The sequence below is a fragment of the Telmatherina bonti genome (assembly GCF_933228915.1).
Source record: "Telmatherina bonti genome assembly, chromosome: 15".
NCBI classification, from domain to species: Eukaryota; Metazoa; Chordata; class Actinopteri; order Atheriniformes; family Telmatherinidae; genus Telmatherina; species Telmatherina bonti.
Genome location: NC_136613.1, coordinates 8,046,890 through 8,062,726, shown reverse-complemented (window position 1 = coordinate 8,062,726; position 15,837 = coordinate 8,046,890). Strand labels below are relative to the sequence as shown.

Below are 15,837 nucleotides of genomic sequence, written 5' to 3'. Positions count from 1 at the left end.
AAGGGAGGCAGACATACAAAGCCAACACATACAGCTTAAGTGGATCCCATTTAATAAAGTTTTGGGATGTTTTTGCTTTTTTGTGTCCTCCAGCGGTGACAGCAGATACAAGTTTCCTCCCTTTTCCAAAGGAAGTAAATAGTGTTTGGGTTTTTATAGTGATGCCAAAACAAGCCAACAAAGACATTAACATGGATTAAACCTACGTTTCAGCTACGCTAATACACACAGATGTGAAATCTGTGTGTAATCAAACTACTTATTGGATGAGTTTGCTGGAATCTTGACTTGATCTAAGGTGATCATTAATTCCTTCATGTAAACCTTCCAGACCAGCCACAATATGAACATATGAACCAAAATTTAGAGTAAAAAAACAGCAATTAAGCATTATATCCGACAGGAATGAATGCATTTACATCTCATACTTTTACAAAACACAGGCTGCAGAGACTATTCCAGTATCCAGAACTTTCTCTGACATTTTATAAGCCACCAAAATGTCATCATCACTTTTTTACCGTCTTCAGAAACCTTCTTAGAATGTCAATGTATTGACAGAAATTAAAAAGAAGTTCAACAAAGAATAAATATTTCTAAAAGCAACATGATGTGACAAGCCAATATGACAATAGGTTCCTACAACATGAGAAAATTAATTCATTTTTGCTGAAGTTGCACCGCTTATGTCAACCGAACACATCTTCCAATGGATCAGTGGAGGCGGAGCCAAGATGGCATGTTGCATTTATATGACGTAGGAAAATTGCACGTCTGCATGCTTTTAAACCTGCGAAAGTTTTCAATTAGATCCAAGAAAGTTCTGTGTCCCATGATGATGACAGACCACGTGTCAGGTCCGAGCTGCTAGCTGACTGCTAGCATGTTGGAAAGCTGCTGTTTATATTTTACTTTAACTACGTAATGTGGTGTCTAGATTTACAACTTAACAAAAAACATGTTTCACAGCCTTGAAGAAGGAAAAAAAAAACACCAGCCTGCACCTGCTGGTGCTCGGCTTGCTGTACTTTACAGTATTTGGTGTCCCTGACAGGAAAAGACCTAAGCTGTGGACTCCAGAAAACAATGAGGTGGGGAGCGGCCCCTTCCTGCCTCTGTACTGCGGTGGGGAGTGAACTGCAGTCTCGGCCTTCACTCGACCACCTTAACAGCTTGGTTAGCCCTCAGATTAGCTTCTGCTTCACCGACTACCTGCATCACACATGTCTACATGGCCGGACTGACTGGAACTGCAGCCTTTTCTCACTTCACAGCCACATGCAACCAATTAGGTCACTTCTGTCTTCATTTTCAGTCATTTCATGATAATAAAATGTGCTTAAAGCTGCAGATAACATTCAATATTAAATGATCTAAAAGATATCTTCTTTAATATTTTAATATATTTTCTTTAAAAAATTCGCTTTCACATTAATTAAATGCAACAAATTCTCTCCTTTCACAAGCTGGACCTTGAAATCCAACAACAGATCAACCACCAATCAAAACAGCTGATTATGGCTGCTTCATATCTATCTGGATGATTTATAGCTTTTAAATAATAAATTGGTGAAACTTAATGGTGAATTAAAACGATAAGAATAAATCAAAGGGTCAAATTTGCCTTCTGGGCATTTTGAAGCAGCACAAAGCAGTCCCTGACCGTGCCAGCCAATCAGAGCGATCTGCTCTGTTCGATGCTCCACGTTTCACAGTAACACAGCGAGTCTCTCCTCATCTGGGCTGCTTTGCTTCCATTTTACTCTCCATATGCTCCTCTGTCATCTGGTTACTCTGTAGCTGCTCATTCTTCTGAGAGAAAACCATTAACTGCTCCATTAACTGCTTCATTCAGTATGCATGAGGCCCGGACCCTCCCCCTTACCGCCCGCCGGCCCGCCCGCTCGTCGGCCCGCCAACAAATCAATACAAGGACGTCTGAGGTGAAGACGAAACCAGGAGGGCGCTCGTGGAGGTAAAAAGGTAAAGGTAGGAGCGCGTCTAAACTGTCTCTGAAGATTAGTTTTGTCTCTTCCACTTCAAGTAACCGTGACAACGTTGAGTGTACGGATGAGAAATGGTGTGTGTCTGTGAGTGTGTGTTTCCGTGTCAGCTGTCATTACACTCAGGTGTGGCGGGAACACTGCGCAGATAGACCTTCCTCTGTCCTAACACCCAAACGCATTCCTTGGAATCCACAGCTTCCTGTGTGTGTGTGTGTGTGTGTGTGTTAATGAAAGGGAAGGAAGAGCAGTGAGGTACAGGAAGTCAGGGTGGGAAACTCGGGGGAAGATTTATCACATTAGGTGTCCGTCAACACACATTATAAACATAACAGTGTTTCACTCCGTCTGTGAAACGCTGCTTCAGTCCTGATGCACTCTGATGGATCTCTGATAAACTGATGTTTGGAAAAACAATCTTCCAACCTTGTTTTAGTGTCTCCATTGGACCAGAATTATTCCTGGACTTTACTGTATGAGTGACAGAACACGACAAAACCATTTCCAACCACAGGGATACATCCAGTACAACCATAATCCTCTGTGAACTTTCTGAGGTAGTATCATCTGGTGAAGGACTTCTTGTACTTCTCGTGGCTCAAAATACTTTTTCTAACACACTATTACAGTAATGTCCATTAAACGGCAGACAAAGACTCTGGATCTAAATAACAGAGGTGTAAATACACTGTATCATTCGCAGTGGAAAATAAAAAAGCTGCACAATGTGAAAGAAATATACTGAAATATCATTAATGAGTTACAAACATTTCAGTACGTTGCATCAGCAACGGCTGTGACGATATGCTTTTGTCCCGATTTAATTCCGGTTGTTTGGGAGCCGATTAAATTTAATTTGCGATTCTCACAATTCTTCAATATTGCTGATTTTTGTAGGTTAAAAACAAAAAAAAATGTATAAAACTTTTTTTTTGGCTCGTCATTTTTCTTCATTTCAACGAGGAAAAATACAACCCAGTAGCCAGACCATCATTCTGCTGCTATAATGCCCAAGAACACAAGTAAAAAGTTCAATAAAAACAATAAAAATGACAAAAATTTTATAGTGCATTAATTTTATTATTAACTCTTTGCACAGAGAGTTAAAACGAGCGCACCTCGTTACGTACATAACGTGAGCTACGTGCTACGTCATGAGAGGCAGCGTGGAGCCACTGTTGCCAACTTGGTGACTTTCTCGCTAAATCTGGCGACTTTTTTTGTGAAAAGCGACAAATCTAGCGACTTTTACTGGAGTTATTAGAAACTTTCCTGGTGTTTTGGCGACTGACTTTAAAGCGCATATTGTAAAGTTCTTGTCAGAACGAGAGTCTCTCCCCGTCCTAAAGCACTCAGTCGCTCCGGCTGCAGCTGCAGCCAGTCAGAGGAGCAGAGAGGACACCTGCACGACTCCACCTACAGTCACAATGAACAGCCAAATCCGCCACTGATCCCGCTCTGGATTACAGAGTGGGACGTAAATTACAAAGTTTTTCACGTCACGCAAAAATAATTAATTCTATTTGATTACATTCACAGCCTCTGTCACTTACTCACCTCATCCACTGTGTGTGACACAAGCATATTTATCTGGCTCCTCATGTCTCTAGAAAGTACAGAAAGGAGTGGGAATCAAATCCTGAATTAAAAACTGGCTGAAGCCGTTTATTGGAGACGATACGAGGACATTCTGCCTGGATTATAAGACTGATTTCTACGCTAAACTCTGCGATTAAAAAAATACACAAATAGTTTATCATTTGAAAAGTCCCCCCCCAGAGCACCTATTTTCATACGTTGCATTTATTACATCATGCAAAGTCACTTTATTTTGTTTTAAAATGACATGTTTCTGCCACTGCTTTAACTGTTCAATAAATACAGTTTTTATCAGTTTGCTACGTTACAATTTCATCGTTTTGGCATAAATGTTTAAAATCAGCATATCTTGATGCAGTATGAACAATTATGTTTTAATATAGACACAAAATCATCTTACTGATGTGATTGTATGCACCAAAGCATTAATTCAAGGCTAAGGTAAATATCGAGATATATATCGTATATCGTGACATGCCATAAAAATATCGGGATATTACTAAAAGGTCATATCGCCCAGCCCTAATTCACAGCCACTACTCTTCCTGGGGTCTCCACATCTTATTACAGCACTAGCCTAAAATACAGACAAACACCCACCAACAGCCCAGACACCAAACACAAAAACACTTCCTCAAAGTTCAAAACATCACAGCCAACACAATGACATTAAATTTACAATTTACTTTTTCTATTTATCTATTAGAAATTATCCTATCCCATCGTCTCAACACAAATGTTACACAAAAAAGATCACTGCATCATTATTTCTGCGGAACCCACAGAAATACTTTTAGCTTCATTTAAAAGCTCACCATATTGTAATAAAAAAATCTGCTAATGTATTCCATGTCACCATTGCCCTGTAATTTACTGTCTTCTGTTCATGATTAGTTCTATAAAAAGGCAACAAGAAACAACCTGCTGACATCTGCCTTGTAAAGTGATTATGTATTTCTGAGAAAACTAACAGTCTTCTATGCAATATATCTGGTGTTTTGGTCATAACTACATAACTACTACTTTTAATTAAAAATATCAGTGAATATTGCATCCTACTTTCTACACCTAACCATGACAGACAATATTTCATTACAGTAGACATTGCAGAACTGACCTTGCAGCTTTACTCTGAGCGACCTGCAAGCTATTGAGGTCACGTTTTGTTGTACTAGATCAGGGGTGTCAGAATCCAGTCCTCGAGGGCCGGAATCCGGCAGGTTTTTGTTGTTTCCCGCCACCAACACTGCTGATTCAAATCAATGGATCCACCAGCTTCTTGTCAACCTGTTTGAGTGTCTGTTAGGTGTGTGTTGGAGCATGGGGACAGCAAAAACTGCAGGACACTGGCCCTCCAGGACTGCAGTTTGACACCCCTGTACTAGACCAACTTACCGAACAATAGTCTAAGTGTGACAAGACTAATGCTTGAACGACTAATTTAATTAGATAAGTCAATATAAATTTCAAGCAATATTTAATCACAGTCATACCTCTACCCATTTCCACACTATCTCATCAACTTGACTATGCCACCACATTTGACAATCCACAATAACCCCCAGTGGATTTACCCCTGATACTTGTTCAATTACTACCTCACCCATAGTTAAGCATAGCTAAGGATCTTCCCTCAACATATTTTTTTAACCCAAAACACTTTAATTTTTTCTTTATTCAAAACTAATTTGTTTCGACTCAACCAAGCCTCTATTAGCTCTAAATCTGCATTTAAAAATCCTTGTTAATTCAGCTGGTGTACTTGCCGATGCATAAATTGTTGAGTCATCAGCATACATTGCAACGGTGCACGATTTACATCCAAACGTAAATGATTTATATTGAGAATAAGAGAGGACCCAAAGAACTCCCTTGTAACACCCCCCCCCATACCCCCCCCCCCCCCCCCCCCCCTTTCCTGCTCTCAGCTCAGAATAGCTGCCATTAAAGTATACTGTGCTATTCCTGTCTGTCAGATAAGTCTTTATCCATCCAATAGCCGCTGGTTCAAACCCATTGCAAGAACATCAAACGTTAAGATCCAACAATATAGCACCAACATAATATTTGTCATCTATTACCATCATCCAATCAACCTGCTAGGGCTTTACATGCTAATTAAGGGGAAATAAGATCCAGGTGATCAGTTTGGACAGCACCTTGTTGGACTGACGTGTGATCAAGGATATAATGATAAACGGCTGAATCCTTTCAGAAATCTCTGGTCCAACGCAGCTTATTGAACACAGCTGCCACCTTTTTATGTTGTGTACTTAAATACTTGTCCCTATAATGGTATAAGTAATTACTGAACCTGTTGTGAACACATTTCCCTCTTCCCAGCTGACACACACTATATTCTGTATTCTGATTCCTCTCATCACATCTTTGTTCTTCCCACTAAAGATGCAGGTACAATAGGATCATTAACTATGTTTGATTTAGTATTTAGGTATTTGTTTCTTCGAAATTTACAAGGCGGGATTAACATGTCCCACCCTGTCACGCTTCACAAATGCTGAAACACCTTCCTCAAAGGCCAAAACATTAGCCTCTTTCTCCAGAAACTACTTTCCGTCAGATAAATTTTGATCATGCAAACATTACAAATATGTCAATGAGTGATTTCTGGCTTAAGGGAAAGAGGACAGAGGAGAGATAAGACGGGGAGCATGAACTCAGATAAATTAAGCGAGTGTAATGTAGCTCTACAGCATGCTACCACTGTAAACCGTAAACAAGCTACCACTGTAAACAAACTACCACTGTAAACCGTAAACAAGCTACCACTGTTAACCATAAACAAGCTACCACTGTTAACCATAAATAAGCTACCACTGTAAACCGTAAACAAGCTATCACTGTAAACAAGCTACCACCGTAAACCGTAAACAAGCTATCACTGTAAACAAGCTAACACTGTAAACCGTAAACAAACTACCACTGTTAACCATAAACAAGCTATCACTGTTAACCATAAACAAGCTACCACTGTAAACCGTAAACAAGCTACCACTGTTAACCGTAAACAAGCTATCACTGTAAACAAGCTACCACTGTAAACCGTAAACAAACTACCACTGTAAACCGTAAACAAGCTATCACTGTAAACCGTAAACAAGCTACCACTGTAAACCGTAAACAAGCTATCACTGTTAACCATAAACAAGCTACCACTGTAAACCGTAAACAAGCTACCACTGTAAACCGTAAACAAGCTATCACTGTTAACCATAAACAAGCTACCACTGTAAACCGTAAACAAGCTACCACTGTTAACCATAAACAAGCTACCACTGTTAACCATAAACAAGCTACCACTGTAAACCGTAAACAAGCTATCACTGTTAACCATAAACAAGCTACCACTGTAAACCGTAAACAAGCTATCACTGTTAACCATAAACAAGCTACCACTGTTAACCATAAACAAACTACCACTGTTAACCATAAACAAGCTACCACTGTTAACCATAAACAAGCTACCACTGTTAACCATAAACAAGCTACCACTGTTAACCATAAACAAGCTACCACTGTAAACCGTAAACAAGCTACCACTGTAAACCGTAAACAAGCTACCACTGTAAACCGTAAACAAGCTATCACTGTTAACCATAAACAAGCTACCACTGTTAACCATAAACAAGCTACCACTGTTAACCATAAACAAGCTACCACTGTAAACCGTAAACAAGCTACCACTGTAAACCGTAAACAAGCTATCACTGTAAACAAGCTACCACTGTAAACCGTAAACAAGCTATCACTGTAAACAAGCTACCACTGTAAACCGTAAACAAGCTATCACTGTAAACAAGCTACCACTGTAAACCGTAAACAAGCTACCACTGTAAACCGTAAACAAGCTACCACTGTAAACCGTAAACAAGCTATCACTGTAAACAAGCTACCACTGTAAACCGTAAACAAGCTATCACTGTAAACAAGCTACCACTGTAAACCGTAAACAAGCTACCACTGTAAACCGTAAACAAGCTATCACTGTAAACAAGCTACCACTGTAAACCGTAAACAAGCTATCACTGTAAACAAGCTACCACTGTAAACCGTAAACAAACTACCACTGTAAACCGTAAACAAGCTATCACTGTTAACCATAAACAAGCTACCACTGTAAACCGTAAACAAGCTACCACTGTAAACCGTAAACAAGCTACCACTGTTAACCATAAACAAGCTACCACTGTAAACCGTAAACAAACTACCACTGTAAACCATAAACAAGCTATCACTGTAAACTGTAAACCAACTACCACTGTAAACCATAAACAAGCTACCACTGTAAACTGTAAACCAACTACCACTGTAAACCATAAACAAGCTATCACTGTAAACAAGCTACCACTGTTAACCATAAACCAACTACCACTGTAAACCGTAAACACCTTACCCCTGGCACTGGGAATATATTTAATCAGTCATTTTTACAAGTTGTCCCTGCATTACACACATATATAAAACAGGCTATTTTGGGTGTGAAAATGGCTTTGCTGAATAAATCATGTGGAAGATGATCCCAATTTACAGTTTTTGAGTTTGTATTTCTTTTTTTAAATGAGGTCAAAGTCATTTATTTTTAAATACAACTAGTTTAGACTCCAGTCAGCAGCTAAACTGAGTTCTTGGCTATAGGAAGGTGTCACTGGGAGGAAAGTGAAGAGCAACCAGCTCCGCTTAGCGTTTCACTACAAGTTGAGGCTTGTGCAGCTGCTGATGTGAAACCAGGCTCTATGCGTTTTCATTTTCTCTTTTTGTCTTGCATGCAAGCAAACTGAAAAACTGCTGCTGTTACCGTGAACTTCAGCACAATTTCAGAAACATCTGTATTATAAATATATGTGTGTGTTTGCGTGAGGCTATCGGTCATCCATCACAGTGGCTCACTCTGCTTTGTCTCATTTAATTTGGTTTCACGGAGGTTGGTCGCACATGCCGTGTGATCAGCGATGACTTTATCTCCACCACTGAGGAATAATAAGTACTTACTACAACTTCATTCATTCATTACATTCTCATTTGCCATGAAACTCAGACACCATGTTTGCAGCGCGTGTAGGCGTCAGATACACAAGGTCTGCACGTCTAATAACTTCCACAGCTGCAGAATTTAGTCTGAGAGCCGTCAAACTAACACTGATGATGGAAATATGCACAGCTCAGGTAATGTGAAATCTCCCGTTCATCTGGGAATGAAGACGCAGAAGAGAAATCCAATAAATATATTACAGAGGTGCAATCAGGCGCATTTTCTCCTTTATGAGAGGAAGAAGCAGTTCGATCGTTGCTGTCAGCTTCACAACAGCATGAAGACCTCCCCACACACACACACACACACACACACACACACACACACACACCACCACCAACAACAGACTTGAGAGATAAGCTAGCATTTGCATCAGTAATTACAGTCAGCTCTGATCCAGATGTGAGATTCTGGGATTTACAGAAAGGACTGAAAACAAATCTCTGATCAAAACACTGGCTTCTCTCAGGACAAAGCTGCCATTTGTAAAATCTTCTGCTCCTTACTGTCGCCTCTGGTAGCGTACTCCACTGGTGTTACATAAGCTACATTTCCGTCCTCGCGTACAGAAACATAGTTGGAGGCTGAAGCCCAGCGAGACATTGTGAGGGAGGTTTTTAATACTCAGCTGTTGTTCTTATCCGCGCTGCTCTGAAAAGAAAAGCTAATGTGGGATTTTCTATTGCTCACGGTGATGAGAAATGACATAAACCGCATCTATTTTTTATCAGCAACGCCCCTTTTACTGTAGTTAAGCCATTATCTCAAAAGCTGTGCGTAAAAACAGAGAAAAAGAGCAAAAGAAAATGGGTGATTCTGCAACTGGCATAACATGTTCAGCCTGCAGCAAAAGCCATGACTCAGTTCCTGCACATTAAAGCAAATCTGCATGGATGAACCCACAATGTTTGCATGTATGGACAGCTTTTCACTAAGAAAGCAAAACCAGTGCTCCATACAGGATTCCCACTCTCATTTACCGTTCTAAAAGCTCCACAGCCTGACTATTGATCAAAGCAGCAGGTAGTCTCTCTACTTGCTACTCAAGTGGCTGGAAACTGCTTGGCTGCAAAGGAATGAGGAAGCAGGGAGTGCTTGACCTCCTCACGAGAGATGTTGCTGCTGGTAGATCCATTTCACTCCAAGGATATACACCTCAAAGAGCACAAAATGAGCCCCATTAGACTGATATTTTCCCTTTTGGAGAGCCATGTCTCTTCTTTAAAACAACACGCCAACATCTTTTAGAATAAAGCTGACATGTAAACTAAGCGTTTGGATAAGACAGATGGATTTCAGCCTGAAAAAAGAAAGAATAGTGAGAAAGACTGGGAGCACGGTGCATGTTTACAGCTGGACGTGGATGAAAAGGGGATTTCCACTGTCAGCAGTCTGATCCTTGATAAACCAAACTTCCACTGCAGCTCCACATGAACACGTGACTTGCAGAAATGTACAGTAAGCTGGGAGCTTACAGACCTTTTTCCACCATCAGTGTCTTGCATTAGAAACCACAAATCAGTGCGTCCTGTCAGCTGGTTTGCGCCCAGCTCCACGACCAGTTCAGGTCAGCAGCTTGTCTGCTTCTGGTCAACATAAAGTTGGAAATATGAGCAGGATATAAAGGTTAAGGTTTCAAGATGTCGTGCAGGTCCAGGAACAAACACTTTGTGGGTTAAATGTGAATAACGGAAACGCTGTAAATAAAGCGGCCGCTGCTGGGAGGGAAGGAGCCGTCCACCGTCCACGCAGCACCGGCGTCCTCCTCCACGCCTTTTTATCCCAAACATACCCGGGGATGTTAGCCACATAGCTGCCCTACCTGCTTCCACCGTATCCGTCAAGTCGTGGTTGTTAGCTGTCCGGGGGAACTCCTTCAGTTTCCGGCAGCTGAGGTTGAGAACACCGCTGGCCGCCGCCTCCTCCAGCGCCCGCTCCAAGCCCCGGTTTGGAGGCAGGTTGGCGCTGCCGATGTGAGCCTGAATCGACGGAGAAGAACCGAGCGGTGCAAGAGGAGTCCGAGCCGACTCCGGTCCCAACGTCGCCATAATTTTTCCGCCTCTCCGCCGCGTGTGTGAGGTTAGCGAGCGTGCGGGGTCGCTGACTTCCCTGGTTTGCCGTGCCTTGCCCTGCCGCGCCGTCGGATTCCGATTGTCGCCGCCGCGTCTTCCTCGCGGTCTGCGCGGCACGTCAAGCGTCACAGATGCGCATGCGGTGTGACATCCGGGGTTTGACTTTCAAAATACAATCATAATGTATGTATGTATACGAGTTGTGAAAACCCCCTTGATGGCTTGATGGAACAGTTTGTTACAATTACTAGATAAAAAAAAAAAAAAGCTATTAGTAATTGATATTTATTTAATATATTAAATATGACTTAACTAAACGAATTTCTATTAAAAAGATAATTAAATACAACAAAAACTTATCAATATTATTATTACTAAAAAAATTACAATAATAATAATAATAATAATAATAATAATAATAATAATATAGGATCGTTTTATTTTGCAGATAAATCCGCCATATTCTCGCTCTCGCTTTTTAATTCCTCCAACTTTACAGCTGCCTGCTCACTGCGCCTGCGCATTGGACCTTATGAGCAGACCGAAACAAAACACAGTGAACCTGGTAAACAGCGACCCCTGCAGGACAAGATGTGACGTTTCAGTGATGTTTTACATCGTGTGAGACTGGAGCTCCACATCCTGCTCCAGGTAGAAGCCTGGAAAGCAGAACGATACACGGATTTTCAGAGGCACAAATGTGAATGTAAATAATCATTAAAAAAAAAAAAGATACATGCCTTCTTTATCATAAGATAATGACTAGTTATCGTTTAACGTCTCAATGAGTTTAACAATGTCACAGTAAAGACTGTTTGCACTTATTGATCTAATGAGAATGAAGTAACATTTAAATTTAGTCCAAATGAAAAGAAAAAAAACAAAAAAACTCTCCAGATTATGACCACAAATGAATCAACATGTTTGTATTAATAAAATCAGTCAAATTAATAAAAGCTTTCTTAAAATGTAGCTTATTCAGTCAAGAAGCGATTCTCTGAAATATGTTGAAATGTTTAAAGATTTTGAGTAGTTTTTTGCTTCTAATTAAGTGACACGTGATTTTCTCAAGTTGTCAAACTATTTATTGAAATGAAATTAAAGTTAAATTTTTAAACAAAGAAGAGCAAATGTTTCCACCAGCTACTTTTTATGTTACCTCTGGATTTATAGCAGCATCTGAACAAATAAGTTCCCAAAATGAGACATGTTCTCAGAAAAATACTTTATGATCCGTGCCATTCCAGTCATAACATCTAATTGGGTCTGTAACTGGACTTTGAGCAGGATTGAGCCTTTAATAAACCTCCGGGGACTCACCTTTCACTGCAGTGTGGCTGATATTTCCTCCCTCCTAAAGCCTCCAGGGGCTCCATGGAGCCGTGGGAAGTTACTCTGGCAGCTCATTGTCCAGTCATGTTATGTTCATTTTACTGACTACACCACTCCACACATGCAGTGTCGTCTGCATCTTTCTTTCATTGTGCTGAACACAAGTATAGCTTGTTTAATCACATCCTGCCCCGAGGTTTCAGCAGAAGAATGTCAGGGTTGGAAATGCAGAAATGCTGAAAGTTATGTAAGAGTCAGCTTCCAGGAGAGTGACCTTGTACAGCATGTGTGTCATCCAGTGATGTAGTCGGGGGTATACGTGGGTATACGGAGTACACCCACTTCTATTTCAGTGAGAATTGAGTAAACCCACTTCTAAACCCCCTGAGATGCTGCTTTTACAGTTATATCTCAACTCAACTTTATTTATAAAGCCCTTTAAAACAACCAGAGTCAAAACAAAGTGCTGTACACAATCGGCCAAAATAAAAACAGAATAAAACAGTTCAAATGCAAATAAATAACACAATAAAACAACAGGTCATACAAGGAATACGGAATTAAAACAATAAAACAAACTGAATAAATAGTAAATAAAAGCAATAATAAAAATAAACAAAAGCACACTGACTGGAAACTGTCTTACGTTGGGTTAAAGGCCGAGGAATAAAAATGGGTTTTAAGATGAGTTTTAAAAATGGACAGGGAGGAGGCTTGTCTAATGTGGAGGGGAAGCTCATTCCACAGAGTTGGACCAGCAAGAGAAAAAGCTCTACACATGTACCGACGTCGCCCAGCAACTCAGCTAAGGTTACCGATGCTACACTGGTGCAGTTAGTCATCAGCTGCGTTAACTTTAGCCTGAACATAGACATAACAAAGATATATGTATATATGTCTATAAGTCATCAGTCTGTGTGCCGGTACTGGTCTAGTCATTTCATAACTCTTCTAAATTATGTGACAACGAGCAAATATACTGATGCATTCTTTATGTAAACTAAACAGAGTTTTACATGTTACAGCATTTTCTGGGCTACTTCTTAAAAAAAAAAAAACAAAAAAAAAAAAAAAAAAAAAAAAACAAAAAACAAATCCAGAGTATACCCACATCTTGAGGGACCTCTACACCACCGGTGTCCGTGCCAAAATCTGCCAGGAATGCTCTGTTTCCACAGACCACACAGTTAGAAACTGCTGGTATAGAAGAAAAAAAGCACAAATGACGCATGTTTTCATGAAGATAGGTATTTATAGAAATGTAACACAATCCCAGCAAAGCAGAAACTGTTTTGTTTTTCTCTATGGAGGTGTGTGTGCGTGTGCAACTGTGTGTGTGTGTGTGAGGCACGGCTTCACTGCACTGTCGGTGCTGAGTCAACTGATTGCATAATAAGCTTCCGTCAGCAGGTTTACACTGCTGATCACTGATTACTTTATGTGTGCCAATGCTGATTTGTACTTGTATACTTGTGAGGACTTTAACTGTGCAAGATGAAACACTCCAAATGTAAAAAATAAAATAAAATAAAATAAAATAAAAAACTGAAAATATTCCACTGTTCCGCGACCAGGACGAAAAAAACCACACTGCTCCTCCTCAATCCGGGATTCGACTATCCGGTGGACCCTCCTCTCCAGGACCCCTGAATAGACCTTACCAGGGAGGCTGAGGAGTGTGATTCCCCTGTAATTGGAACACACACTCCGGTCCCCCTTCTTAAAAAGGGGGACCACCACCCCAGTCTGCCAATCCAGCGGTACTGCCCCCGATGTCCACGCGATGCTGCAGAGGCGTGTCAGCCAGGACAGCCCCACAGCATCCAGAGCCTTAAGGAACTCCGGGCGGATCTCATCCATCCCCAGGGCCTTGCCGCCAAGGAGCTTTTTGACCACCTCAGCGACTTCAGCCCCAGAGATAGGAGAGTCCACCCCTGAGTCCGCCAGCTCTGCTTCCTCATGGGAAGACGTGTTGGTAGGATTGAGGAGGTCTTCGAAGTATTCCTTCCACCGACCCACAACGTCCCGAGTTGAGGTCAGCAGCTCCCCACCTCCACTGTACACAGTGTTGATGGAGCACTGCTTCCCCCTCCTGAGCCGCCGGATGGTGGACCAGAATCTCCTCGAAGCCGTCCGGAAGTCTTTCTCCATGGCCTCGAACTCCTCCCATGCCCGAGTTTTTGCCTCGGCAATAGTCGAAGCCGCATGCCGCTTAGCCCGCCGGTACCCATCAGCTGCCTCCAGAGTCCCACAGGCCAAGAAGGCTCGATAGGACTCCTTCTTCAGCTTGACGGCATCCCTCACTGCTGGTGTCCACCAACGAGTCCTGGGATTACCGCCACGACAGGCACCAACGACCTTACAGCCACAGCTCCGGCCGGCCGCCTCAGCAATAGAGGCACGGAACACAGCCCATTCGGACTCAATGTCCCCCGCCTCACTCGGGACATGGTTGAAGCTCTGCTGAAGGTGGGAGTTGAAGCTCGCTCTGACAGGGGACTCAGCCAGACGTTCCCAGCAGACCCTCACAACACATTTGGGTCTGCCAGATCTGACCGGCTTCCTCCCCCACCACCTGAGCCAACTCACCACCAGGTGGTGATCAGTTGACAGCTCCGCCCCCCTCTTCACCCGAGTGTCCAAGGCATGTGGCCGCAGGTCCGACGATACGACTACAAAATCGATCATCGAACTGCGGCCCAGGGAATCCTGATGCCAGGTGTACATATGGACACTCTTATGTTGGAACATGGTGTTCGTTATGGACAATCCATGACGAGCACAGAAGTCCAATAACAAAACACCATTTGGGTTCAGAGGGGGGGGACCATGCCTCCCAATCACTCCCCTCCAGGTCTCACTGTCATTGCCCACGTGAGCATTGAAGTCCCCCAGCAGAACAATGGAGTCCCCAGAAGGAGCACCCTCCAGCACTCCCTCCAAGGACTCCAGAAAGGGTGGGTACTCTGAACTGCTGTTCGGTGCATAAGCACAGAGGTCGCATTGCTGGTAGTAAGTCGGATTCGTTTCCGGTGAGGGTTGGACTCCGCCAAGGCTGCCCTTTATCACCGATTCTGTTCATAACTTATATGGACAGAATTTCTAGGCGCAGCCGAGGTGTTGAGGGGATCCGACTTGGTGGCCTCAGGATTGGGTCCCTGCTTTTTGCGGATGACGTGGTCCTGTTGGCTTCATCTGGTCGTGATCTCCAGCTCTCACTTGAGCGATTCACGGCCGAGTGTGAAGCGGCTGGGATGAGAATCAGCACCTCCAAATCTGAGACCATGGTCCTCAGCCGGAATAGGGTGAATTGCCCTCTCCGGGTCGGGAGTGAGGTCCTGCCTCAAGTGGAGGAGTTTAAATATCACGTGGTCTTGTTCACAAGTGAGGGAAGGATGGAGCGCGAGATCGACAGACGGATCGGTGCGGCGTCTGCAGTAATGCGGACTCTGTGCCGGTCTGTCGTGGTGAAGAAGGAGCTGAGCCAGAAGGCGAAGCTCTCGATTTACCAGTCGATCTACGTTCCTACCCTCACCTATGGTCATGAGCTGTGGGTCGTGACCGAAAGAACGAGATCTCGTATACAGGCGGCTGAAATGGGTTTCCTCCGCAGGGTGGCCGGGCTCTCCCTTAGAGATAGGGTGAGGAGCTCTGTCATCCGGGAGGGGCTCAGAGTAGAGCCGCTGCTCCTCCGCATCGAGAGGAACCAGTTGAGGTGGCTCGGGCATCTGGTCAGGATGCCTCCTGGACCTCCCTGGTGAGGTGTTCCAGGCACGTCCCT

General features: G+C 42.7%; 1 protein-coding gene across 1 annotated transcript in view; it reads right to left on the bottom strand.

Moving 5' to 3' along the window:
• lrch1 (leucine-rich repeats and calponin homology (CH) domain containing 1) overlaps window positions 1-10,758 on the bottom strand; it is a gene marked incomplete at its 3' end in the record, with an annotated part of 98,232 nt that extends 87,474 nt beyond the window's left edge. Inside the window, exon 1 of the mRNA XM_079253792.1 lies at window positions 10,475-10,758. Coding sequence (XP_079109918.1) covers window positions 10,475-10,700 — 226 coding nt within the window. The 5' untranslated portion in view covers window positions 10,701-10,758. The remainder of the gene's footprint in view (window positions 1-10,474) is intronic.
• Window positions 10,759-15,837: the final 5,079 nt, after the last annotated feature.